The sequence below is a fragment of the Neovison vison genome, chromosome 9 (genome assembly GCF_020171115.1).
Source record: "Neovison vison isolate M4711 chromosome 9, ASM_NN_V1, whole genome shotgun sequence".
NCBI classification, from domain to species: domain Eukaryota; kingdom Metazoa; phylum Chordata; class Mammalia; order Carnivora; family Mustelidae; genus Neogale; species Neogale vison.
This window is the reverse complement of record NC_058099.1, coordinates 72,550,005-72,576,650: the sequence shown is the minus strand read 5'-3', so window position 1 is coordinate 72,576,650 and position 26,646 is coordinate 72,550,005. Positions and strand designations below refer to the sequence as shown.

The 26,646-nt window shown below is 35.3% G+C and overlaps 1 protein-coding gene across 2 annotated transcripts in view; it reads left to right on the top strand.

Annotated features, from left to right (window-relative positions):
• ERCC6L2 (ERCC excision repair 6 like 2) overlaps positions 1-26,646 on the top strand; it is a 158,719-nt gene that overhangs the window by 84,892 nt on the left and 47,181 nt on the right. For both annotated transcript variants that reach the window (XM_044265744.1, XM_044265745.1), the window contains exons 10-13: positions 5,770-5,841; positions 6,462-6,607; positions 9,303-9,398; positions 21,192-21,291. In XM_044265744.1, the coding sequence (XP_044121679.1) occupies positions 5,770-5,841; positions 6,462-6,607; positions 9,303-9,398; positions 21,192-21,291 (414 nt within the window). The remainder of the gene's footprint in view (positions 1-5,769; positions 5,842-6,461; positions 6,608-9,302; positions 9,399-21,191; positions 21,292-26,646) is intronic.

The following is a 26,646-nucleotide window of genomic DNA, read 5'->3' as shown; positions in this document are numbered from 1 at the left end:
ATGAACCATGCATGCAGTAGGTTCTCAGTTATTGCTTACATCAAATATACTTCACTTTCCTTATTGATTTATGAGATATACGCCCTCTTGAAAATGTATGTTGTTGCCACATACATAATAGCTTAGCTTCAATTGTTTAAGGAGATTATCTATCAGAAATATAAATTCTCATTCCAAATACAAGGATGAGGATAGGCAATAGCTCAGAATTAGAGAAAGAAACTTCTTAAGAGTTCAAGGTAGACAAGACCTCTATGTCTAGACTGAATTTTCTGCCAATCTATATTGGAAAGTCGCTAAGTGTCAGTTGTAGCAAGGGAGCATTTGTTGTACACTAGGAAACTGATCTATAGATGCTGTTCTACTGAGGGAGGGTGGGAAAAATAAGGCTAGGTTCTCCAGCCATGACCCAGGCCTTGGGGCATTGCCTGTGACAGCTGCATGAATTGCTGATAGCTTCCAGCCTTTTTGCCGTCACTTTGTTTAACTCTTTAGTAACTACGAAGAATCTTTATTTATGGATTCAGAGATTATTACCAAACAATTCCCAGCATTATAGTTTAATTAAGAAGAAAGTAAGTTATTTCTTTTGGTTAAATAAATAAGTGATTTTGAGTAGTCAGGTGGTCATTTTCTTAAAATCTTGGAAATATTTTTAGCAGTTAATTTATATAAACTCATAGTTTAGTTTACTTGAACCTCTAAATTCAATGAAATAAAATAAAAACCAAGAATATTACCTTAAAAACTTGTATAAGTATTTTTATTGAGATAAAATTGACATATAATTATGTTAGTTTTAGGTGTACAGCATAATGATTTGATATGAGTATATGGCAAAATGATTATCACAATACATTTAGTTAATATCCATCTCCACACATAGCCTTTTTTATTGTGATGAGAGCTTTTAAGATCTACTCTCAGTAACATTCAAATATGTAATACAGTTGCTGTACATTACATCCCCAGGACTTACAACTGGAAATTTGTACCTTTTGACCACCTTCACCCAATTTGTCTGCCTTCACCCACTGCTTCTGGCAACCACAAATCTATTCACTGTACCTATAAATACAATCATTTTTTTTTCTTAAGATTCTACATATAAGTGAGATCATAGGGTATTTGTTTTTCTTTCTTCTACTTCATTTAGCGTAATGCCCTTCATGTTGTTGCAAATGCCAGGGTTTCCTTCCTTTTTATGTCTCAATATTCCATGATACATGTATATATCACATTTTCTTCATCCATTTATCTGTCAACAGACACTTAACATTTTTTTCCACATCTTGGCTGTTATAAACAATGTTCAGTAAATATGGGGGTGCAGATGTCTTACTGAGATCTGTTTCATTCTTTTGCATAAGGACTTTCAGTTTTCCCAGCACCATTTATTGAAGAGACTCTCTTTTCCCCCATTGTATATTCTTAGTTCCTTTGTCATTAATTAGTTGACTGTATATATGTGGGTTCATTTCTGGGCTTTCTATTTTGTTTCATTAATCTGTATCTGTTCTATAATAGCATACTGTTTTGATTACAGTAACTTTGTGGTATAGTTTGAAATCAGGAAGTGTGATGCCTCCAGTTTTTTGCTGTTTCTCAAGATTGCTTTGACTATATGGGTTTTTTTGTGGTTCCATGCAAATTTTAGTATTGTTTGTCCTATTTCTGTGGAAAATGCTGTTGGAATTTTGATGGTGATTACACTGAATCTATAGAAGCTTTGAACAGTTGGACATTTTACAACATTAGTTCCCAACCTATGAACACTGAATACCTTTTTATTTAATTGTGTCTTCTTTAATGTATTACAGTTTTACATGTACAGGTCTTTCACCTTCTTGGTTAAATGTATTCTTAGTTACTTTATTCTTTTTGATACAGTTGTAAGTGGGATTGTTTTCTTAAAATTTCTTCTTCTGATATTTCCTTATTAGTATATGGACAGGCAATGAATTTTTGTAGACTGATTTTGTATTGTACAACTTCACTGAATTTATTAGTTCTAACAGTTTTCTTGGCGGAGTCTTTAGGGTTTTCTGTATATAAGATCATGCCATATATAAATAGGAACAGTTTTTCTTCTTCCTTTCCCATTTGAATGCCTTTATTTCTTTTTCTTGTCTAATTGCTCTGGCTGGGACTTCTAGTACTATGTTGAATAATAGTGGCAAGAGGAGGCATCCTTGATTTGTTCCTGAGCTTGGAGGGAAAGCTTTCAGTTTTTTTCAGTGAGTGTTATGTTAGCTGTAGTCTTGTCATATTGCCTTTATTACGTTGAGGTGTATTTTCTCTATACCCACTTAGTTAATAGTTGTATATATATTTTTTAAAAGATTTTATTTATTTATTTAACAGATAGAGATCACAAGTAAGCAAGAGAGGCAGGCAGAGAGAGAGAGAGGAGGAAGCAGGCTCCCTGCTGAGCAGAGAGCCCGATGATGCCGATGCGGGGCTCCATCCCAGGACCCTGAGATCACGACCCGAGCTGAAGGCAGAGGCTTTAACCAACTGAGCCACCCAGGCGCCCCAAGAATTGTATATTTTTAAAATAAGTCTGTGTTAGTGAGAATATTCTATGATTTATTATCATAATAAATAATTCAAACCTAACAATAGTAAATTTCCTAACAATCTTTCCTAAGAAGAGTTAATCTATTTTTGTCATCCATTTTGCTGACCTTATTTTTAAATAAAACAATGTAAAAAGCTCAATTAATTTGGATCTGAGCACTTATTATCCCCTTGTTTCCCAGGCCAGAAATCATGGCCTCTTGTGAAAACTGTATTATCTGTTGTTACATATTTAAATTGCATTTTTTATGACTCTTCACTAAAAAGTTACTCTTGATATTAAATGAATTTTATAACTCTACATTTTATATTCTTAAACTCAACATATGATTTAAAATGTACTATTGGAGTTTTCTTTTTTTTTTTTTTTTTAAGATTTTATTTATTTATCTGACAGACAGAGATCACAAGTAGGCAGAGAGGCAGGCAGAGAGAGGAGGAAGCCAACTCCCTGCTGAGCAGAAAGCCCAATGTGGGGCTGGATTCCAGGACCCTGGGACCATGACCTGAGCTGAAAGCAGAGGCCTTAACCCACTGAGCCACCCAGGCGCCCCCTATTGGAGTTTTCTGATTAAAATAATTATTACATTTAATTTTTGTTATGATTTTTAGAAAGGAAAAAGCAAGCATGAATTGTAGCTAGAGGCTGGGTAGGTGTCTGTATATGTGAAAGAAGCCTGTAATTTATTTGTTTTGTGAGAGAACACCAACAAGATGGAGACTGATAGTAATAATCTAGGGTTATATTTTTAAGATTGTGTATCATCATCTGATTGTCAACATCATCTGATGATTTAGTGATACAAAGTGTATAAGCATATAACCTATTGCCTCTGGGGAGAGTTAAGAAACCCAAGTTGCATGTATGTCTTGAATTCAGGTGATACTAGTTCTGCTTTTCTTATTATTCATCAGCCTGCAGCTGTAATTTGTTTGTTGATGTAATGCTTATTGTACCCTTCATACCCTCAAAGCTACACTCATGAACTCAGCCTCTTTCTCTTATATGTGAAGGTCTTTTTTCTTTTTTTTTTTTTAATCTCAACTACTATTCAAATGGATGGTCACAAGTTGAACTTAACTCCCCAATAAGAATCCTCATTTTCCCTTCCCTTGGGGAATACCACAGGGCCACTTACTGTGAGGGGGTGGGGGAAAAAGATTCAGGAAACCCAATTTAGTGCTGTCGGGGTCATATAGGGGTCATGTTCATCTCTAGGCCTAATTTGAGAAGAGTTAGGCCCAAGATTTCTTAGCTGTGAACATTGTTATTTACAACACTTCTTGGTATTTACCCAAATGAGTTAAAAATCTCACACAAGAGCCTGCACCTAGATATTTATAGCAGTTTTATTTCTAACTGCCAAAACTTGGAAGCAACCAAGATGTCCTTCAGTAGGTAAATAGATAAATTGCAGTATATTGAGACAATAGAATACTATTCAGTAATAGAAAGAAATGAACTATCAAGCTACAAAAAGACAGGAGGCAATTTAATTGCATATTGCTAAGTGAAAGAAGCCAGTCTAAAAGGCTACATACTGTATGATTCCAACTATATAAAATTCTGGAAAATGCAAAACTGTAGAAAAAGTAAAATGATAAGTGGTTGCCTGGGGTTTGAAAGGAGGGATGCATAGAGGGAGTACAGGGAATTTTTAGGGCAGTGAAACTGTTCTGTGTAAGACTGTAATGATGAATACATGTCATTATATATTTGTAAAAAATCATGAAGTGTACAACACAATGAATGAACCCTAATGTAGGTAATGTAAATAGGCTTTAGTTAATAATAATGATTTAATAATAATAGTTAATGATTATATATTATTAATAATGATTTATTCATTCATCAGTTGTTACAAATGTACCACCCTAATGCAAAATGTTAATAATAGGAAAAGCTGGGTGTAGGGGAGGGGCAGAAGTGCAAGATGGGGGAATGGAGTCTGGGAGTTCTCTGTATATTCTACTCTATTCTTCTATAAATCCAAAGTTGCTCTAAAAAGCAAAGTTTTTTAATTTTAAAAAGCTAATGTATTATGTGAAACTCTAATGCACATACTTTATATAGAATCAGTTGTTTTATTAAAAAATAAAGTAAATGCAAAAAAAAATAAAGTAAATGCAAAGCTTATTTTGCAAATAAATGCAAAGCTTACTTTGTAAGTTCTGCGAGTATTAAAATTACGTTTACCTGATCTGTGATATTTTTATTCACCATTTGATTGGTTATCTGAGTAGCTTTCTTTTTAACTCTGTGGCTTTTTCGGAGGGATTGGACGCGGGGGTCAGAGTTAGCACAGGGTCTTCTCTTAGTCAACTATTGAAAGTGTCTTATGTTTCTTATAGTGCTTATAATTTTTTTATTTTAAGTTTAAGTGCTTATCAGTGAATAAACAAAATTGCTGAAGTGTTTGTTGCATAATTCAGAAAAATTTTAAGCTTAGTTCAGAAAATTCCTTTTCTTTCCTTTGTGGATTACTTTTCCACAGTGTTCTGGAACTGTCATTGCCAGACGTTGAAATGCCTGTTTTAAAAATAACAGTATTACTATTATAAATAGGCTTTGGATTATTTGCTCCATCCCTAAAAGCACTGTGTATGGGGGCAAATTATTGACATTTTGAGGTCAAAATCAAGTCTGGAAGTCAGGACTTACTGTAAATAGAGAAGCAGAAGGGATAAGATGAGAAGAGGTGTATATGTGACTGATTATTTTAAGAAAATAAATATCAAGACTTTTAGAACTTAAATGTAATTAAACACATTTCATTACATCTATCTAGAAAAAACTTAAATACTTCCTAAAAGGAATGCTGTTCTGTAATTTAGTTTCTGAACATATTGTAGGTATAAAGAAAGTGTGCTTTAGAAATTAAATTAATTCATTTAAATGCATCCCATAATCTAAAATGCTTCCTTTTTATTAAAACCAGATGAGACGAAACAAAAGTCTTTGGGAACCTTACCTCATTATTGACAATATGATGATGAATAACATCTCATGTAATATCTAATACTTTATTTCTCTAAGTTGGCAAAAATGAAGGGAATTAGGAAAGAGGAGTGAGGTTATATTGTATAAAAATAACTTTTAAGAAAATCTCAAGTGATGTTTATATGTATAAAGTGTGCTTTTAGTTGGAACTGTTTCACTGGTGGTTGATTTCTGTGGTTCATTTCCAGGTCCTTCAGCAGCTTTTAAATCATTGCAGGAAAAACAAAGATAAAATACTTCTTTTCTCCTTTTCCACCAAGGTGAGTTTCTTCTGAAGTATATTCTTGATTGGCCCGGCACTAACTCTGAGGCACAAAGCCTAAGAGACATATGTGTCCAGCCACATTTTCTCTCCTATACATACTTTAGTGAGATAAGCAACTTTTAAAACAGAAGATGCTTGAATCTCAAAGATACCAAGGTTATTGTCAAATAGCAGATTCAAAGATAGATTTTTAATTCTCTGTTTATGTTTTTGCTATAATTAAAATATTCAAGACATTTAAGAGATTTTAGAACCTGGAAAATAGCACAAATAATGAAAGTTATTTACATAAATTGGCCAGTAGTTTTCTTTTTATTTAGTTTTAGTTAAAAAAAATAAAGTTTGATTTCTTTTTTTCCTTAAAAGGTTGATTTTTTCTTTCTTTTTTTTTTTTTTTTTCTTCAAGACAAGTATTGGTGAACTTTAGAGTCAGTTTCAGGATAATAGGAAGAAATACATTAGCCAGAAGCCAGGAAAATATTTGTTGCTCTTATAATTGTAAGAGAGAATTTGTAAGCAGCAATTATTAATACTTAGTAAATCTTATCTCTATAATTGTATGAAACTTATTACACTATGAATTTGTCTTTGCCTTTCTTCATATCTTTTCTGTAGTTGCTTGATGTTCTGCAGCAATACTGTATGGCGGCTGGACTTGATTACCGACGACTTGATGGAAGTACGAAATCAGAAGAAAGACTCAAAATTGTGAAAGAGTTCAACAGTACACAAGATGTTAACATTTGCCTAGTATCCACAATGTAAGAAAATAAAATTTGATAACTTGATTTTTATCTAATTGCTTTTAAGATTTAGGGTAATTTAAAAATTATTACTGGATTAATTTTCAGTGGTTATGCTTCTATTGGTTTGTTTTATTTGGCTTTAAGGAGAAGCAGCAAAAATGCTATTAATTATGACTGAAATAACAATATCTTGAGTTTTACCTAACCTTTTCTCTCAATTTTCTTATCATCACTGAATTCTCCTTATATGTCTGGGTTTATAAAGATAACAATCAAAAGAAATGGATGTTTCCTCCCAGAAATTTTCTATGATAGTATTTTTATTCATGTCTTGTGGTCAGAACAGCCAGACTTAATTGAATAATCAAGTTATTAATCATATAACTGAGAATCATGTGTAGCAGTATTTTTTAAACTGTGCTCAAGGAGCCCTAGAGAGCCCACTGGGCTTAGTGGGCCTGGTACTTCCTCCCTCTGTCTACCTACCTCATTCTCAGCAACTCCACATTAATAAGTTTTATAGAAGTTAAGTCAGTTGTAACACCTATTTATGAATCTCTCAATAAAACCTTTTAAAGAACATACACACTTTAGAGAAAGAGTTAAGCCAATATAAACACCTAAGATTATTAATCCCTTTTTGGGAGTAACAGATCCTTACTTTGACATCTAATATGTAAGTATTTTATAGATCTGCCCCCACTATCTTTCAAAAAGAATTTCAGAGGACTTTAAAAACAAACATACATAAAATGTAAAAAGTCAACACAATAATTACTTAAAATGAGAAATAAAATCATGTTTATGATGAGTGAGCCACTGTTGAGAACTAAGTTATTCTCATATTCTTGCAATGAAGTCATAAGGAGAGAAGTTCTAGATTCTCATTTTCCTGTGAATGAATCAAGAAATACTTTCTCACATGAGCACTTCCTTACCCACAGAGCATTAAATAACATAGAATATTGTCTTCAGTTAAGTTTTATAAAGTATACACAAGCATTCTTAATTTCCTATATAATAAACATTTTTAATTTCTTAAATAATGTTTTTCAGACTCAACTTCAACAATAGTTCAAATAGTACAGAACTTCCCATGACAAGCAGTCATCTCTCAGTCCTTTTCTGCTCACACCATCTAATTTGATGAGATTTACCAGAAAGCTCCTAATTATCTCTTTATATTAGAAATTGTTATTTAACCCATTCATTGAATTGTTTTTTTTATTTTTTTAAAAGATTTTATTTATTTATTTGACAGACAGAGATCATAAGTAGGCAGAGAGGCAGGCAGAGAGAGAGGAGGAAGCAGGCTTCCTGCCAAGCAGAGAGCCCGATGCGGGGCTCGATCGCAGGACCCTGGGATCATGACCCGAGCCGAAGGCAGAGGTTTTAACCCACTGAGCCACCCAGGCGCCCCTCATTTAATTTTTAAAGACCGCATTTTCTCATGTTTAAAAGTCCTAGTGATATTTTTCAGATCTGCCTAATTGTTTTTACTTATATTTTGTTCTTTATGGTTTCTAGCCTTCATTTCTTTAGTAATTTTAATTTTTTTTAAATCTCTTTTTGAATGGCGTTTTTTGCTCTGCTAACTCCTTTACTTGGGGCTGCTAATCCTTCTCTTTGTTTTTCTTTCGGCTCTTGCTTATGGTGGATGGTTTCTTCACACATTTTGTAATTTTTTATTTTGAGCTTATCTACCGTGGGGCTTTTCCCCTCTGTTTAAGGCAGATGCCATGCCAGCCACATAGGGATGGGAATCCATGTTTCTTGCTTGTCTTCTGTTGACATCCTAAGAGTGAGGGACTTCATTAACGTTCGGTACAGACTCCACTGACATCACAGAGGGGATTTGGTTATAGCTGAGCGTAAAGGAACAGAACATCTGTTTTCTCTGACACCCTCTGGGTGTGGATGAGAGGCACCCCATTAAGGCAAGGGTGGAGATCTAATCTCCTCACTCAGCCTTTACTGACCAGGTTGGGAGTGGGACCATAGATTTTTTTTTTCCATGGTGTTTACAATAGGCTGGTTATTATCTAACATTTTTCTGTCTTAAAAGGCTTTACGTTCCCTGGTTCTTTGGCTAAAGGAAGAAGGCTTTTCTTGGGGCTTTTTTGTCTCAACTGTTGGCATTTCCAGTATACTGGTTTCTTCAGAACCCGGTCTGGGATTTTTAGGCAAAAAGACAGCTGGAGAACTCATTGCCGTATCATTCCTAAGTTCATATACTCCCTAGCATGTCTTTGTTCTCTCTACCTTTCTGAGTCTTATGTTTATTTTATATATGACGTCCAGGGATTTTTAGCTGCCCTTAGTAGGAAGAATAAGAAGTGTATCTACTCCTGTATTGACTTTTAAAAATGTGTATATTGCTTTATTTAGCTGGACTATTCTTAGAATTTTTAGAGTGCATATTAGGAAAATCATATAGCATAGTATTTGAATAGCCAAAAAATGAAAAAAACCAGCACAACCTACTTATGTGGGCTTTAATGGTCAGTTTTTTTAAGGGATATTCTAGAATGGTAGAAAAATGATATTCCATAGCTATTTTGGTTTTGGCGTGTTTGTGTTGTAATCTTCTTATTTTTATGATGTTAATGTAATATTGTATTGATTTGGTTACAGAAACCTGGCACAATTGAATTAGAGGGCAACAGTTATGTTTTTGCTCTTTTAATATGCCCTTTTCTGGTTCCTCTAGGGCTGGTGGACTAGGCCTCAATTTTGTTGGTGCCAATGTTGTTGTATTATTTGATCCTACTTGGAATCCAGCCAATGATCTTCAAGCAATTGACAGGTATAATACTGACAAAATTTAACAAGTACTTTTTATCTAAAAATATTCCTTTTTGACTCTATTAGATTGCTACTATGATTAGAAGATAGAGAAAACCTTATGAAAAAAAATTGTATTTAAGATAACCCTGAATCTGAATCCAAATGGCAGCCTGAGAATAGCAGTTTATTTTCTGTCCATCCCCAAATCCCATTATTATGACAGGACTGGTTTAAGAAGGAACAAACCCATAATACTGCAGGAAGAGAGGGAAGATCACTACTAGTAGATCAGAAGTTTTGAGAAACTTCTAGAAGACAGAACGTAAACAGAATCTGTATGATCAAGAAACCAGCAGAGAAAAGCCACAGTCCAAAGTCAGTAGGAGAGCACAGAGAAATTTTGAGCTTGGGGTCAGCAACTATAGGATGTAGAAAGAGACCAGATGGAATTGTGGGAAATTAATTAATGTGCTAATATTTCCTCTCCTACACTCCATATATAAAGAGGAATTGGCCTACAACAGATGCCCCTTGATCAAATGTGAAAGATTTATTTCACAAATTTTATAAATAAGTGGGGAATCAGACTGACAGAAGGTTTTTGCAGTGGACATTAGGACCAGATCATAAAGCAGAGCTGAACCTAAAGTAATCCCAGATCTCTGTGGAACACAAAAAGGGGGGAATGATTAAATAGACCTGTGTACCTGTTTGGAAATCCAGACCAGCTTTCCTATACAGTCCATCCAGTTCCTCATTTGTAATTATGAATGGAAAATTAAGAATTATGAGATGGGGGTGCCTGGGTGGCTCAGTTGGTTAGGTGACTACCTTCGGCTCAGGTCATGATCCCAGCGTCCTAGGATCGAGCCCCATGTCACACTCCCTGCTCAGCAGGTGAGTCTGCTTCTCCTCTCTCTCTCTCGCTCATACTCTCTCTTTCAAATAAATAAAACCTTTAAAAAAAAGAATTATAAGATAGTTTAAATAAAAGCAGCAGTATGAAAGAAAAAGGCCAAGATGAGAAACAGACCCTGAAGGAAATAAAATAAGAATGGGGCACCATGTAAAGTAGTGCATAGAAGATAAAAATAGAAATTCTTAGATATTAGGGCACCTGGATGGCTCAGTCCATTAAGCATCTGCCTTCAGCTCAGGTCATGATCCCCACATCAGGCTCTCTGCTCGGTGGGGAGTCTGCTTTTCCCTCTCCCTTTGTTCCTCCCCCCTGCTTGCTCTCTCTCTCTCTAGCTCTCTGTCAAGTAAATAAATAAATAAGATCTAAAAAAAAAAAAAGAAATTCTTAGAAATTACAACTATTGCCAAATAATTTAGTTCAAGGTCTAAGTAATAAAGTGGAGAGGACTGAAAGTGGAGATTGATATGGAAAATAAAAAGAATGATTATTTTAGAACACAATGACAGGGCAGGAGAGAAAAAATACACATAGTGGTGAAATTTCTGAATTCCAGAGATAAAGAAAGGGGCTAAATGATGCCAGAGTAAGAAAGAGGGAGAGAAAATTATTTATAAAATAAAGACAAAAAGAAAAAAACAGGTTACCAACAAAGAAATAAAATCATATTCATTTCAGCAGAGCAGAGTTTGAAGAACAGACTTTTCATCTGCATTATAGAATTCTGGAACACAACTGAAGTTGTCAAAGTGACAAAATTCATATGATGATATCTGCAGGAAAATAATTTTGACTTTATAATCAGCTAAAATATCAGTATGTGAAGGAAAATAAAGCAACTCTTGACATCTAGGAACAAAGAAATTTATATTTAAGTCTAAATAATTGTTGATGGTTTAGTTGAGAGGCTTAATGCAGTTTTAAAGGAAGAATTCTCAAAAATATGAAAGGATGGTATAAGAAAATTAATAAGAGGGGTGCCTCGGTGGTTCAGTCAGTTTAATGTCTGACTTTGGCTCAGGTAATGATCTCAGGGTCCTGAGTCGAGCTCTGCATCAGGCTTTGCTCAGCAGGAAGTCTGCTTGAGATTCTCTCTCCCTCTGCCCCTCTCCTGGCTTGTGCTCTCTCTCTCTCTCAAGTAAAAAAGTAAAATTAAAAAAAAAATAAGAATCAAAAACTAAAATTCCATATAATTTCAATAAAACACTGGAGGTGGGGATAATTGTGTTAGAATTTATATTTCATCAAAAAAGAATTAGAATATCTTAGTTTTCAGATTTATGCCAAAAATTGTTTTTAAATTTTAGCAAAAAATTTAAGGGCAACAACTAGGAGAGTTAGGCATAATAATCACTTGGTTCAATTTTTAAACACAGATGTTCAAGCTCCATCCTTCTGGTATTCTAATTCTGTAGGTGTAGTGTGGGGATCTACAGTTTCCACTTTAAGAAATTCCTCAGCTTGTACATCAAAGGACAATAGCTACAGAGTAAAAAACAACCCACAGGAGAAAGCACTTGCAAATTATACATGATAAGGACTTAACATTTAGAATATATAAAGAACTTCTAAAACTCGGTAACAAGAACCAGAAAATAAAAACCCAATTTAAAAATAGGAAAAGGACTTGAATAGACATTTCTTCAAAAAAGATATACAAATGGCCAGTAAGAACATGAAAAGGTGCTCAGTATTACCAATCATTAGGGAAATGCAAATCAAAACTACAATGAGATATTACTTCAACCCATTAGGATAATTTTTTTTTTTTTTTTAAGAGAGAATGTGTGTGTGAGTGGGGTTGGGGAGGGGTTGAGGGAGGGGGATAATCTTAAGCAGGCTCCATGCCCAGCCCAGAGCCTAGGCAGTGCTCAATCTCATGACCATTAGGATAACTATTACCAAAAATAGTAGTAGCTCAGTAGGTTAAGTAGGCTCAGTAGGTTAAGCATTTGCCTTCATCTCAGGTCATGATCCTGTGGTCCTGGGATCAAGCTCCACATTGGGCTCCTTGCTCAGTGGAGAGTCTGCTTCTCCCTCTCCCTCTGCCTGCTGCTCCCCCTGCTTGTGCGCCCTCACTCTCTCTCTCTTTTTCAAATAAATACGTAGAATCTTGAAAAAAAATAGAAAGCAAGTCTTGGTGAGGATATGAAAAAATTAGAACCCTGTGCATTGCTGCTGGGAATATAAAATGATGCAGCTTCTATGGAAACAATAGGGTGATGTTTTAAAGATTAAGTATAGAATTTCCACATTTTGAATTGAAAGCAAAACTCAAAAAGATGTTTGTACAACCATGTTTATAGCAGTATTATTCACTGTAGCCAAAAGGTAGAAGTAACCCAAATGTTCACTGATAATGGATAAACAAAATGTATTCTGTACATAAAATGAAATATTTAGCCTTAAAAGGAATGAAATTCTTTGTTTTATAGAGTTACAGTTGACATACAGCCCTCTATAAATTTAAGCTATACCATAATGGCTTGACTTACATGTATTATACGATGAGTACCACAGTTAGTTTAGTTAATACCCACCATCTCATGTAGCTTCTAAAAAACAAAAAAGAAAGAATGAAATTCTGTTACATGCTACAACATGGATGAACCTTTAAGACATTATGCTAATTGAAATAAGCCAGATATATAAAGACAAATATGGTATATTTCCACTTATATGATTGTATCTGGTATAGCCAAATTCATAGAGCCAGAAAATGGAATGGTGGTTACGAGTGGCTAGGGAAAGGAGGAAATGGGGAGTTACTGTGTAATGGGTACAAAGTTTTTGTCTGGGATGATAAAGTTGTGGAGACGGATGATGGTAATGTTGTAAAACAATGTGGATTTTCTTAATGCTCCTGAACTGTATGTTTAAAAATGGTTAAAATGGGGAGAGTGTGGGCGGTTCAGTTGGTTAAACATCTGACTCTTCATTTTGGCTCAGGTCATGATCTGAGGCTTTTGAGATTGAGCCCTGTGTCAGGCTTGCTGACACTGGACATGAAGCCTGCTTAAGATTCTCTCTGTCCTTGCCTCTGTCCCTCCACACCCCAGTTCAATGCACTCTTGCTCTCTCAAAAACAAAACAAAACAAAAGCAAAAACAAAAAAACCCCACATGATTAAAATGGTAAATATTACATGTATTTCACCATAGTTCTTTAAAAACTACCCATGGGCATCTGGTGCTCAGTTAGTTAGGCATTCGACTCCTGATTTTGGCTCATGTCATGATCTCCAGGTGGTGGGATTGAGCCCTGTATCAGGCTTTGCACTCAGCATGGAGTCTGCTTGTCCCTCTCCCTCTGCTTTGCACGCCACCTCCCTACCCCTCACCACTCATTTTCGTGCACGTGTACTCTCAAATAAATAAAATCTTAAGAAAAAAAAACAACCAAGGTGATTGTGATACAATTGATCCCCAAATCCACTTAGAGAAACATTGGAAATTAGAAATAAAATCAAACAGAACTTCCAAAATAAATTTTTTTAAAAGTCACTGAGAAAATGTGATTATTTCAGTAAAGGATTAGAAATACGAGTGAGAGGAATGTGCAGTGAGGTATGTGCAGTGAGAGGGAAAGAAACTAAAAAAGCACGGCAAATACAAAACATAAAATAAACTGTAAGAAATAAGGCTAAAAATAAATATGAATGGGCTAAAACTTCCTTATTTAAACAAAAAAAAGAAGGTTAAAATGAAAAGTTAGATTCAGGTCTATGCTTACTACTATATATAAAATTGAAAAATACATAGAAGGTTAAAAATAAAAATATACTTAAAAATCTAATTAGGGAGATAGTAACAAAAAGTAAGAGTGGCAATATTAATATTAAGCCACCAAGCTTCAAAGCAAGATGCATTAAGGAAAAAAATGGGGAACAACCAATGAGGAAAGTATAATAGCATTACATTAATATAATAGCATTACATTACATTACATAACAAAGCCAAAACTCTTTTATGATGAGAAATGGACAAATCCACAATCATGATGGGAAACTTAATATCCCTCTCTCAAAAATTAATGGATTAGGCAAAAAAAAAGAAAATATATAAATTATTTAAATAACAGTTATTTAGCCTTGAATTTAATAAATGTATATAACCATATTACAACTGAAAATACCCATTATTTCATTTTAGAGCATACTTTTAAATGACTATATATCTTAATATAAATCACAAGGACTAGATTACATGGCTCCAGTCAAAAGACCCTAGAAAATAACAATGAACTTGTAGCTAATAAAAATCTAGCCATATGGATTTTTTAACTATATTTTTAAATAACTCTTGTATTAAAGAGGAAATCAAAAAGTGATGCCAGCAAGATGGCAGAATAAGAAGCTCTAGGTACATGTTTCCCTATGGGTGGATTAAAAAAAAACAGAGACTGATTAAAATAACTTCATTGGATCTCTTTAATCAGTCAGAGAACTATACTAGTTAAACAAATTCCCAGTGAAGAAGAAGCTATATTCAAAACTGGTAAATTTCATGGCATCTTTACTCATTCTTGCCTCAGCCCCATTCTCTAATGCAGTACAACCAGGAGGAGCAACCAATTCCCAGTTCCCTCCCTTTCAGGTATGGAACACCTTTGCAACTTTCTAACCTGTCTGTAATCTGCTAAAGGGAATTGTTTCAATGTCACCTGAAAGTGCTTAGAGGAGGAATGGTGGCATAGTTTGGATCTCAGACTAGCAGAAGCTATTGAAAGCAGTGATAGGCCCCATGGTGCATGAAAGCTGCAGTGGGATTCTATCCCTGGTACATGATATTACAGTGGAAGAATACGATAGAATATGTTTAAGGCTCTGAGAAGACACTGAAATGAGACTCTTTGGGAAATTAAGACATTTAAAAGCACACACATATACACAGACCCAGGCAGGACATATGACCAGAAATGACCAAAGGAGGTTTTAATCCTTACCCTGATCTTCTCCCAAGACTTAAGATATACCCTGCTAATTAATGTGTGTTTTCCATACTAGCTTGCAAAGACTAGAAGTGGCTATTTTATCAAGTGGCCATTTTTTTTTTTTTACAACAAAACAAAACAAAACAAAAACATCAGACATTTAAAGAAAGAGGAAAACCTAGTACAGTCAGAGGAACAAAATCTCCAGAAACCATCCTTGAAGAAACATGGGCATAGGACTTAGGTGACAAAGAGTTTAAAACAACTGTCCTAACTCTAAGAGCTAGATGAAAACTATGGACAAAGACATAGAGAAAATCAGGGAAACAATATATAAACAAAATTAGAATATGAGCAAAGAGATAGAAATTATATATAAAAAATGAATAAGGCAAAAACTCTGAACCTGACAAATACAATAACTGAATATAAACAACAACAACAACAACAAAATCACTGGAAAGGCTCATCATACTCAAACAGGCAGAACAAGGATCAGCAAACTTGAAGACAAATCTGAGGACAAAAACCAAAAACAACAATGAAACAAGCAAAAAACAAAACAAAAACACCCACCAAAACAACAACAGCAAAAACCAAAACCAAAAAACAAAGAAAAATGAACATAACTAAAGGAATTTATGGGACACAACAAAAAGACTGAAATACATATTATAGGAATCCAAAAGAAGAGAGAGAAAAGGACAGTTACTTGAAGACATAATGACTGAAATAATAATGACCCAAATTTGGGAAAAGACATGAATATACAAATACAAGAAGCTTCACAAACTCCAGGTAGGAAAACCCAAAGTGACTTACGCTGCGACATGTTATCAAGTTTTAGAAAGTTAAAGACAAAGAGAATGAGAACCTTGAAAGCAGCAAGAAAAAAATGACTTGTAATGTACAAGGGATCCCCAGTAAGAATACCAGCAGATTCTCAACAGAAGCTTTATAGGCCAGAAGGCCGTGGAATGATAGATTTAAAGTACCAAAAGGAAAAAAAATCAACCAAGAATTCTGTATCCAGCAAAACAGTCGTTTAGAAATGAGGGAGAAATTAAGACAACAGAAGCTGAGTTTGTTATCACTAGACCTGCCCTACGAGAAATGCTAAGAAGAGACTTTCAAGTTCAAATTAAAGGACTCTTAACAGTAACTCAAGGCCCTATGAAAATATAAAATTCTTAAATATAAAAACCAGTATTACTTTAATTTTGGTTTGTAAGTCTACTTTTTATAGGATTTAAAATACAGGGGTGCATGGATGGCTCCATTGGTAGAATATGCAGTTCTTGCTCTTGGGGTGTGGAGAGATCACTTGAAAATGAAATCTTTAAAAAAGAAAATAATTCTTTAAAAAAGAAATAAAAGGCAAATTGCATAAAACTATAAATCTGTGTTAATGAATAAATGATATGTAAAGGTTTAATTTGTGACATCAGCATAAAAGTGGGGGGCAGAGCTGTAAAGGAGGTTTTTTTTTAATGCAATTGATGTTAAATTGGTATCATTAAGATAAATTGTTGTAAGTTTTGGATGTTATATATAATCTTCACAATGAAACTATCTGTAGACTATACACAAATGGAAATTAGAAAGGAATTTTGATTCTTTGTCACTAAAAAAATCACGTGGAACACAAGGAAGGCAGTAATGGAGGAAATAAGGGGCAAAATAACCATAAGACCTGCAGAAAACAAATAAAATAGCAAAAGTAAGTCCTTCTGTATTGTTAATTACTTTATTGCTTTCTAATAAAGATTTTATTTATTTGACAGAGGGAACACAAGTAGGCAGAGTGGGAGGGAGAAGCATGCTCCCAGGTGAGCAGAGAGCCCAATGCAGGGTAAATCCCAGGACTCTGGAATCATGACTTGAGCTGAAGCTGAACCACCCAGGTGCCCTTCATTAATTACTTTAAATGTAGTCGGGTTACAATTGGGTTAAACTCTCCAATCAAAAGATACAGATTGGCAGAATAGATTAAACAACAACAACAACACACCATATACCAACTATAGGCTGTATATAAGACATTCACTTTGGGTTTAAGGACATGCAGAGGTTGAAAGTGAAAGGATGGAAAAAGATATTCCATGCAAATAGTATAAAAAAAGAGAGTAGCGTGATTATTCTAATATCAGACAAAATAAACTTTTGAATACTGTTATAAAAGATAAAAAAAGGATAATACACAATGATATATAGTATATAATGATATAATTCACTGATGGAGTCTACCAAGCACAATGATAGTTCTTGATTTAACTCATCCAGAGCTATAACAATTATAAACATAAATGCACCAAACAAATGAGCTCTAAAATATTAAAGCAAATATTGACAGAATTGAAAGGGAAAATAGTTCTACAATAGCAGTAGGAGACATCAATACCCCATTTTCAATAATGTATAGAACATCCAGTCGGGAGATCCAGAAGTAAAGACTTGAACAGCCCTATAGACAAATTGGACCTATGAAGCATGTACAGAACTTTCCTTCCAACAAGAGCGCAATACACATTTTTCTCAAGTGTACATGGAACATTCTCCATGATAGGCCATATGTTAGGTTATAAAACATGTTAATAAATTTTAAAAGATTGAAACCTTACAATTTCTTTTCCAAACACAATAAAATGAAATTAGAAATCAACAGCAGAAGAAAACACTGGAAAATCCACAGATATGTTGAAATTAAATGGGGCCCCTAGGTGGTTCAGTCAGTTAGGTGTCTGACTTTTGATTTCAGCTGAGATCATGATCTCAGGGTTTTGAGATGAAGCTCTGAGTTGGCTTCCACTGGGCATAGAGCCTGCTTGGGATTCTCTCTCTCCCTCTTCTATCCCTCCTCCCCCTCTTGGCTCCCCCGCCATTATCTAGCCCCACTTGTGCACGCTCTCTCTTTAAAAAAAAAAAAAAAAAAAAAAAGATGGGTGCCTAGGTGGCTCAGTCAGCTAAGTGCCCCAACTCTTGATTTCAGCTCAGGTCATGATATCTGGGCTGTGAGATTGAACCCCAAGTAGGGCTCCACATGGGTGTGGAGTCTGCTTGGGATTCTCTTTCTCCCTTCCTTTGCCTCTCCCCCACCTTCACTCGTACTCTCTCTCTCTAAAGTAAATAATTTTTTAAAATTACACTCTTAAACAACCACTCCTAAACAGTACACTCTTAAACAACCAATGGGTTATGAAAGAAATCACAAGAGAAATTAGCAAATATCTTAGGAAAAATGAAAATGAAAATACAGTGTATTAAAACTTATGGCAAAAAGTGAAAGAAGTGCAAAGAGAAATTTATAGCAGTAAACACATTTCAAAAAAAGGGTCTGAAATCAACACTCAAACCTTATACCTTAAGGAACTAGAAAAAGAAGAACAAACTAAACCCAAAGCTAGCAAAAGGAAGTTAATAAGGATTAGATCAGAGATAAATGAGAGACTAAAAGACAGGGGGAAAAATTAGCAAAACCAAGAGATTCTTTTTCAAAATGATCAACAAACTTGACAAACCCTTAGCTAGATTGACTAGGAAAAAAAGAAGACTGAAATAACTAAAATCTGAAGGAAAGGGGGACATTACTATTGATTTTACAGAAATAGAAAGGATTGTAAGGCAGTACTATAAACAGTTGTGCACCAACAAATTGGATGACCTAGATGAAATGGACAAGTGCCAAGAAACATAACTTACCAAGATTGAATCACGAAGAAGCAGAAAATAAGAATAAACCTTACAACTAATAAAAAGATTGAATCAGTCATCAGAATGCCAACAAACAAAAACCAGGACCAGATGGCTTCACGGAGGGATTCTACCAAGCACTTAAAGAAGAATTAATACCAAACCTTCTGAAGCTCTTACTAAAACTTGAAGAGACAGGAACACTTCCCAATTTATTCTGTGAGGCCAGCATTACCCTGACACCAAAACCTTTTTGGGGTAGGCACTATTATCATACCCATTTTACATGTGAGGAAGGTGCGACACAACAAATTGAAGTAACTTGTTCAAGGTCAAAGCCAATGATTTCAAGATCTGAATTCACTTACCCTGATTTGCAGAGCCCACACATTAACCAGCCTCTCTTCACTGACAGCTGTAAAGGAAAATAATCAAATGAAAGCCACAGAGAAATCTCTCTTTTTTTTTCTGAATCTTAACATTTGTCTTAATTTTGTTCTTTTTCATCTGGGCCATTAAAATCTAATATCCTATTTATCCCAGGGTACTATGTTTTCATACTCAGTTTAAGTTAGTTGCCAATAAAACTAAATGAACAGCATTTCTCTTTCCCTCCCTGCCCTTAACTTGACACTGGCAGGAGGAATCAAGGAGAGAAATGAAGATCTAGACCTCCATACTGTAACAGTTTCCCAACACTTGTTTTCATAGTAAGAAGACCATCACTTAACATATCTCTTCTAAAGATTTTTATTTATTTATTTGACAGACAGAGATCACAAGTAGGCAGAGAGATAGGCAGGGAGAGAGCGGGGAAGCGGGCTCTTTGCTGAGCAGAGAGCCCGATGCGGGTCTTGATACCAGGACCCTGGGACCATGACCTGAGCTGAAGGCAGAGGCTTTAACCCACTGAGCCACCCAGGTGCCCCTAACATATATCTCTTCCTAATTGACCTAGAAACTGATGAAGCATAGGTCCAAAGTAACATGTTATAAGGTTTTTATCTGTGTAGATTAAAGAATATGTATTCTAACAGAATCTGTCCTATTCACCAGTTGACTGAGCACATATCCAAAAGCCGTTTCCTTAGATCCATTAAAAAAACGTTTTAACACTCCATTCCACTGTGAGAGAGAAAGGGATTGTGAGTCCCTCTGTATTTGGGCTGCAGGATGAAAGTGAGAAGGCAGTAACTTACCCTGGCTGTGCTGTGCCATAGGATCCCCCATTCCCCTCTGCGCCTGCAAGATTTGTGGGGCCCCGGGATACTCTTTAGTAAAGCCCTTTTCTATGAGGAGCAGTGGGTGAAGGAGGCAGAGAGAGAACGAGATACAACAACACAGAGTGACTTTACAAGGTTAAATTAAATTTCCCCCAAGTTTTAACAGTTTCAAGCATGAGGCTGTATGGCCTTGCCCCTGATCCTCACTGCCCAGCCCGTGACTGTAACAAATATTTAGAAACAGGTGACTTGGGGCACCTGGGTGATTCAGTCAGTTAAGCATCTGCCTTTGGCTCAAGTCAGGATCCCAGGGTCCTGGGATTGAGCCCCACATGGGGCTCCCTGCTCAGTGGGAAGTCTGCTTCTCCCTCTGCCTGCCCCCTCCTCCTGCTCATATTCTCTCTCTCTCTCTCAAATAAATAAATAAAATCTTAAAAAAAAACAAACAAACAGGTGGCTTCATTCATAGAATCCAATAAAGCCTTTACCTGAGGGAAGCTGCCAGGCCTAGACCTACATTAACCATTATGGTAAATCGGGTTATTGTTTTAAATAGCACTATGGTCCGTGTCAAAATACCTGGGGTGCTAGTCAACTGAGTGATTCAGTCAGACAGGAATCTCTGTGAAATGAAGGCTGCAAATTCGCACTTTACCCTCCCCCATTTTAAACAATTTCATTGAGATATATATAATTAACATACAATGAACTGTGCCTACATTTCTTTCTAAATTAAAATTTTAGTAACAGGGGTGCCTTCGTGGCTCAGTCTGTTAAGCTTCTGCCTTCAGCTCAGGTCATGATCCCAGGGTCCTGGGATTGAGCCCCACATGGGACTCCCTGCTCAGTGCTTGTCCCTCTCCTTCTGTCCCTCCCCCTCTGTTCCCTCCCCCTGCTTTCTCTGCTCTGTCTCTCACTCTCTCTCAAATAAATAAATAAATAATCTTAAAAAATATTTTAGTAACATTCCATTTTTCTATCCTAAAGCTATCTCCTGAACCCAAGTTGTTTCATTTGATTTTTGTTGGTTTTGTTTTTAATCTTTTTACAGAGCATATAGGATTGGGCAGTGCAGGGATGTGAAAGTGTTTAGGCTAATATCTTTGGGAACTGTGGAGGAAATCATGTACTTGCGACAGGTATACAAACAGGTAAATATATTTTCCTTTTCCTAATTAAGAAGTAAACATTTGTCTATTTCAAAAATTTCAGAAATTTGTGTAAAAATATGTTTTTCATTTTATTCTAACTATAATATGGAATTTAATATTATGAAATATATTTTCAAATATATTCTGTAAAACAGATGGATTCTTACATTCATTGATATTCAGAGCTGAAATTTTCTTTGAGTAGGACTTCTTAAGTTTTAATGTGTACATAAATTATGTAAGGATCTTTAAACTATGGATTCTGATTTAGTAGCTCTGGGTGGAGCCCAGGATTTTTAACAAGCTCCCATGAGTGCCAACACTACTACAGACCACAATTTGATTAGCAAGGTCACAGCTTCCCCCACCCCGGGGGTCAAGACATGACTTTATGCCACAGATGGGAGACAGGTGCTCTGACACATTGATCTCACAGCTCTCTGGGCAGCAAGTTTACCTAAACCAACTTCCAGCCTTAAGAAACCTTTCCAGGTAAGTGTTCATTTTACTGTTTTCTGTAGGTACCATGGCATGAAGACGACTAAGGGGAAAATCCCTTACACAACTAATGCAACCATTTCATGTTGTGCATAATGAAATTGGGACTCAGGGACACCCAAGTAAATGGAATAACAGGAATAGCACTCAATGCACTAACTGCTCTGCTGGTGCTTTTAGTGTTCATCTGAAATTCTATTAACTCTTTAATATCTTTAGGCTATCAATTACCTCACCATTTATGGCTCTAAATAAACAAAATGTATTTAGTTTATAATTGCTCACTTGAGAAGATCTGGAATGAGTTTCAAGTTTAATTATAAATGTTAAATTTGAGTTACTCCCTATATATTCCCGTTGGCATCTATTTAAGAGCAAACATCTGCCACATGTGGTGGTAGTTAACCTAAGAATGATCCAATCTTAAATTTATGCTGTTTTCTTAATTCTAAAAATAGAATTGTACACAGCAGTTTTTGTTTTTTCTTAAGGCACTTAGCTGTATAAGAAACCTTTCATCTTTTTGTTCTTTGGTATAGCACAACTACTTGAACATTATTTTGTTCAGATATATTTAACCAGTGTTGGAAAAAAGTAGAACATTACTCTTTTCATCTTAGGAGCAATTTTTTAGAATACTGTCTTAGACTTGTCACAATCCAGTGTGGATTTTCTGTCCCTTTTCTATATATATATGTAGTAATTTTCTCTTTATATATGTATGTATATATGTATATACATATACATACATATATCATACATATATAATACTATTACTTCAGAAGTTGAGCATCATGTCCATTATCAGAAGTTTGTATGCTCTACTTGGTTATTAAAATATTTTTAAGCATGAGCCCCTTAGGAAAGATTCAGCCATACAATTTAGTAGGCACAAATCAGGATAATAATGGCAGTTGTGTGAGGAAAAGGCAAGAGATGTGATTTAAAGGTTGATTGGCATTTGAACAAAGAGTGCACATGACATACACATTCTAGCTAGCTTTCTGAGTATTCCTCAAATTCCTTGGGGAAAAAGAAATCCAAAAGTGATTTTTTAAAATGTTATTTATTTATTTAAGAGAGTGAGAACAAGTACACACGAGTGAGGGGAGGGCCAGAGGGAGAGGGGAAATCTCAGGCAGACTCTGCTCAGAGCATGGAACCCCATGTGGGGCTCAATCCCACGCCCCTGAGGTTGTGACCCGAGCTGAAACCAAGAGTCAGACACTAAACCAACAACCACACTAAACCAACTTAAACACCAAAAATGATGTTTAAAAAAACTGTAAAAATTTTAGAAAGTAAGAAGAGTTCTATTGGGGGCCCAGAAGTTATAAGGAACCCTGAAAGACAAAAGGCATTAGGACATCAGATTGAAGGAAGAAGCCAAGCTAAACTCAGAAAGAGACTATTAAAAAAGGTAGGTACAGCTTCTGGATATTCCCAGTTAGAGTCAGCAGATACTAAAAAAAAAAAAAAAAAAAAAAAAAGGCAGGGAGTCTTAGGATGACTATGATGCCCCCTCTTTGGGTTATAATTGATGATCGAACAAGATGGATTTGCTCCGTACAATCTTAGCCCAATTGCAGCAAATTATAGCCAACAGTTGGTGTCTGTTGTCAAGCAGAAACAATAAATAGAAATACTAGAAACAAAGAAGACAGAGCTCCATATTTTGCTGAAATTAAGAAGAAAGTCCCTCCTGTTGCCCAGCAGTTTAAATACTTGCACTTCCTCTGCTCTGAATGATCACTGCAGTAGGCAGAGATAAGAATGTAGGGTATTTGAAGACAGATGAATACCCAACAAAAAAAATAATTGTTGAACAGTTTAAGGAAAGAAACACTATGAAAATAGTCCCCAAAGATACCAAGTTCTAATCTCTGGAATCTGTAAATGTTACTTTATGTGGAAAAAAAAGGGTCTTTGCAGATGTGATTAAGGATTTTGCAATGGCGGGGGGTGGGGGGGGGATTAGCCTGGATTAGCCAGGTAGGTTCTTAAAAGGTTCTTATATAAGGTTCTTAGGGAAAAAAGTAAGGGGAAATCTGACACAGGAGAAAACAATGTTACCACAGAGGCAGAGAATGGAGTGATGTGGTCACTTGCTAAGGAATGCTGGCAGCCCCCAGCAGCTAGAAGAGGCAAGGAATGGATTCTCCAATAGAGCATCTGCAGAGAGATTGGCCCTGCCAAAACCTGGATTTCAGCCAGTGATACTGATACCAGACTTCTGGACTCCAGAACTGTAAGAGTAAATTTCTTTTAATTTAAGCCACCAAGTTTATAATTTGTTACAAGAGCCATCAGAACTATTTTAGGCATTCAAAAAGGAGAAGAGGAAGAGAAAGAATTAACATCAGAGAAGACAAAAATTAATAGAAAAGAATAAAATAAACATTTAGAAATACATAAGTAATATTTTCAAAACATGACTGAAGGGATGCATGCATGGCTTAGTCAGTAAAGTGTCTGACACTTGAGTTTGACTTAGGTCATGATCTCATTGGTCATGGTATCAATCAAGCCCCAAGACTACTCTGCACTCAGCAGGCAGTCTGCTTGGGGATCGTCTCCCTCTGCCCCTGCACTCTCTCAAACAAATAGATATTTAAAACAACAACAACAACAACAAAAAGGTGAGTGAGGTTGTTGGATCTTAGAAATAAGAAAAAGAATCCATTAACATCCAGAAAATGAAGAATTCTAGAGATATGCTGAGTAGCACAGAGCAATGATTTCATCTAAAAGAGAGAACTAAGCAATTGCTCTAGATTACAGAGCAAAAAGACGAAGAATACATGTAAGAAAAGTTAGGAGAAATGAATTCTAGGTCCAGAAGTTCTAATACCAGTCTTATAGTTGAAGAGGGGAATAAAAGGAAGGGAAAGAAAGAAACTCAAAATAAAGGAAGAAGCATATAAAAAGTAGAAAACAAGAGTCCAGGAATTATATAGGTCCATATAATTATATGAGTGCTAAACAGGGTGGATGAAAATGGATCAACAATTACACCATCTTTCTATTATTATAAAACACCAAGGATAAAGTGAAAAGTCCTTTAAATTTCCAGAGACGAACCTTCTGCAGAGAAAAAAAAATTACCTATAATAGTACTAGGATAAGATAAGTATCTAACTTCTTATTAGTGATTCTGGATACTTAGGAGCAGTGATTTCAAATGATGCCTTATATTGTCAAAGAAAGTGAATTTTTAATTCAAACCTTTCTCATAGAACAAGATCCTAACCTAGATGACTTCCACAGTGAATTCTATCAAACAATATTCTTTTTGAAAACAAAGGAGGGGGGAACCCTTATAACTTATTTTAGAAAGATAAAAAAATTGTTGATACCAACGTTTGGCAAAGATATTACAAAAACAGAAAATTACAAACCAATATCTCTTATGAGCATGAATGTAAAAATCTTTAATAAAGACTCTGTTAGAAGTTGAATTGTGTGCTCCCTCCAAAAAAAAAAAAAAATATGTTAAAGCCCTACCCCTGTGTGTAACCATGAAGGGGTCTTATTTGGAGTAGGATCTTTGCAGATGTAATCAAGTTAAAAAGAGGTCATACTGGATTAGGGTGGAGCCTAATCCATGACTGATATACTTACAAGAGGGAAATTTGGATACAAACTGACACTGAGGGAGAATGACTTTGATGAAGGAGGCAAAGATTGGAATGATGCAGTTTCAGACCAAGAATGCCAAGGATTTCCAGGAACCAAGGGTCTTCACTTGAGAGAAGTGTGGTCCTGCCACCATCTTGATTTCAGACTTTAGCCTCCAGAACTGTGAGAGAATCAATTTCTGTTGTTTTAAACCATCCAGATTGTGGCAATTTGTTACAGCAGTCATAGGGAAATAATACAGCCTCAAAGGCCAATATTGTAAATTTAACTACATTTTTATGTGAAACTTCTGTATGACAAAGGACCTAGAAGCCAAATTTAAAAATGTCTAGGACATCATTAGTTTTTGATGTAGTGTTCAGCAATTCATTATTTGTACCCAGTGCTCCTCAGCACACATGCCCTCCTTAATAATTATATGCTGGATAATTGAAAATAATAATAACAAAATTAAAATAATTTTTAGAAATAAGAAATCAGAAAATACCACATGCACATTATTAAAGACAGAGCTAAGAAATAGAATAAAATACATGAATATGAACCAAGAAATGATCTTGTATATGCCCTTTTAAAATGTCTAGATAGTCAATATAAAGAGTTTTTTGTGGGGAGGCTGGATGGCACAGTGGATTAAGTGTCTGACTCTTGGTTTCAGTTCAGGTCGTGATCTCAGGGTCTTAAGATCACGCCCTGCATTGGGTTCCACAGTCAGTGTGGAGTCCCTCTCTCTCTTTCTCTCTCTCTCAAGTAAATAAATAAATATTTAAAAGAATAAAAAAGTATCGAAGGAAAATTTCCATGTATAGGGTAAACAAAGGATCAGCATCTTTAGTACATAAAGAACTTCCACAAACCTATAAAAAGACTATGATCAGGCATTTTACTGAAGGTAAAATACAAATGGTTAATGCATATATGAAAAGATGCCTAACCACAGTTATAATCTAGAAATATAAAACAATGCTGTGTTACGCACATTCTGCTAAAATTTTCTTGTGTATGGGTTTTGTTTGGGGGGCGATTAGGGATATAGGGAGATTGGCACTCTTCATTGTTGGTGGGAGTATTTGTAAAGAGGTACTCATATTATTTTTGAGAATATAACTTGGTCCTTTTATTTTATAGGCAAAGTTATCATTTTAAAACACATAGCACCTTCTCATTTGTCTGACAGAAATACTCTCATATACAAACAGTGAAGGATGACAAAGATTT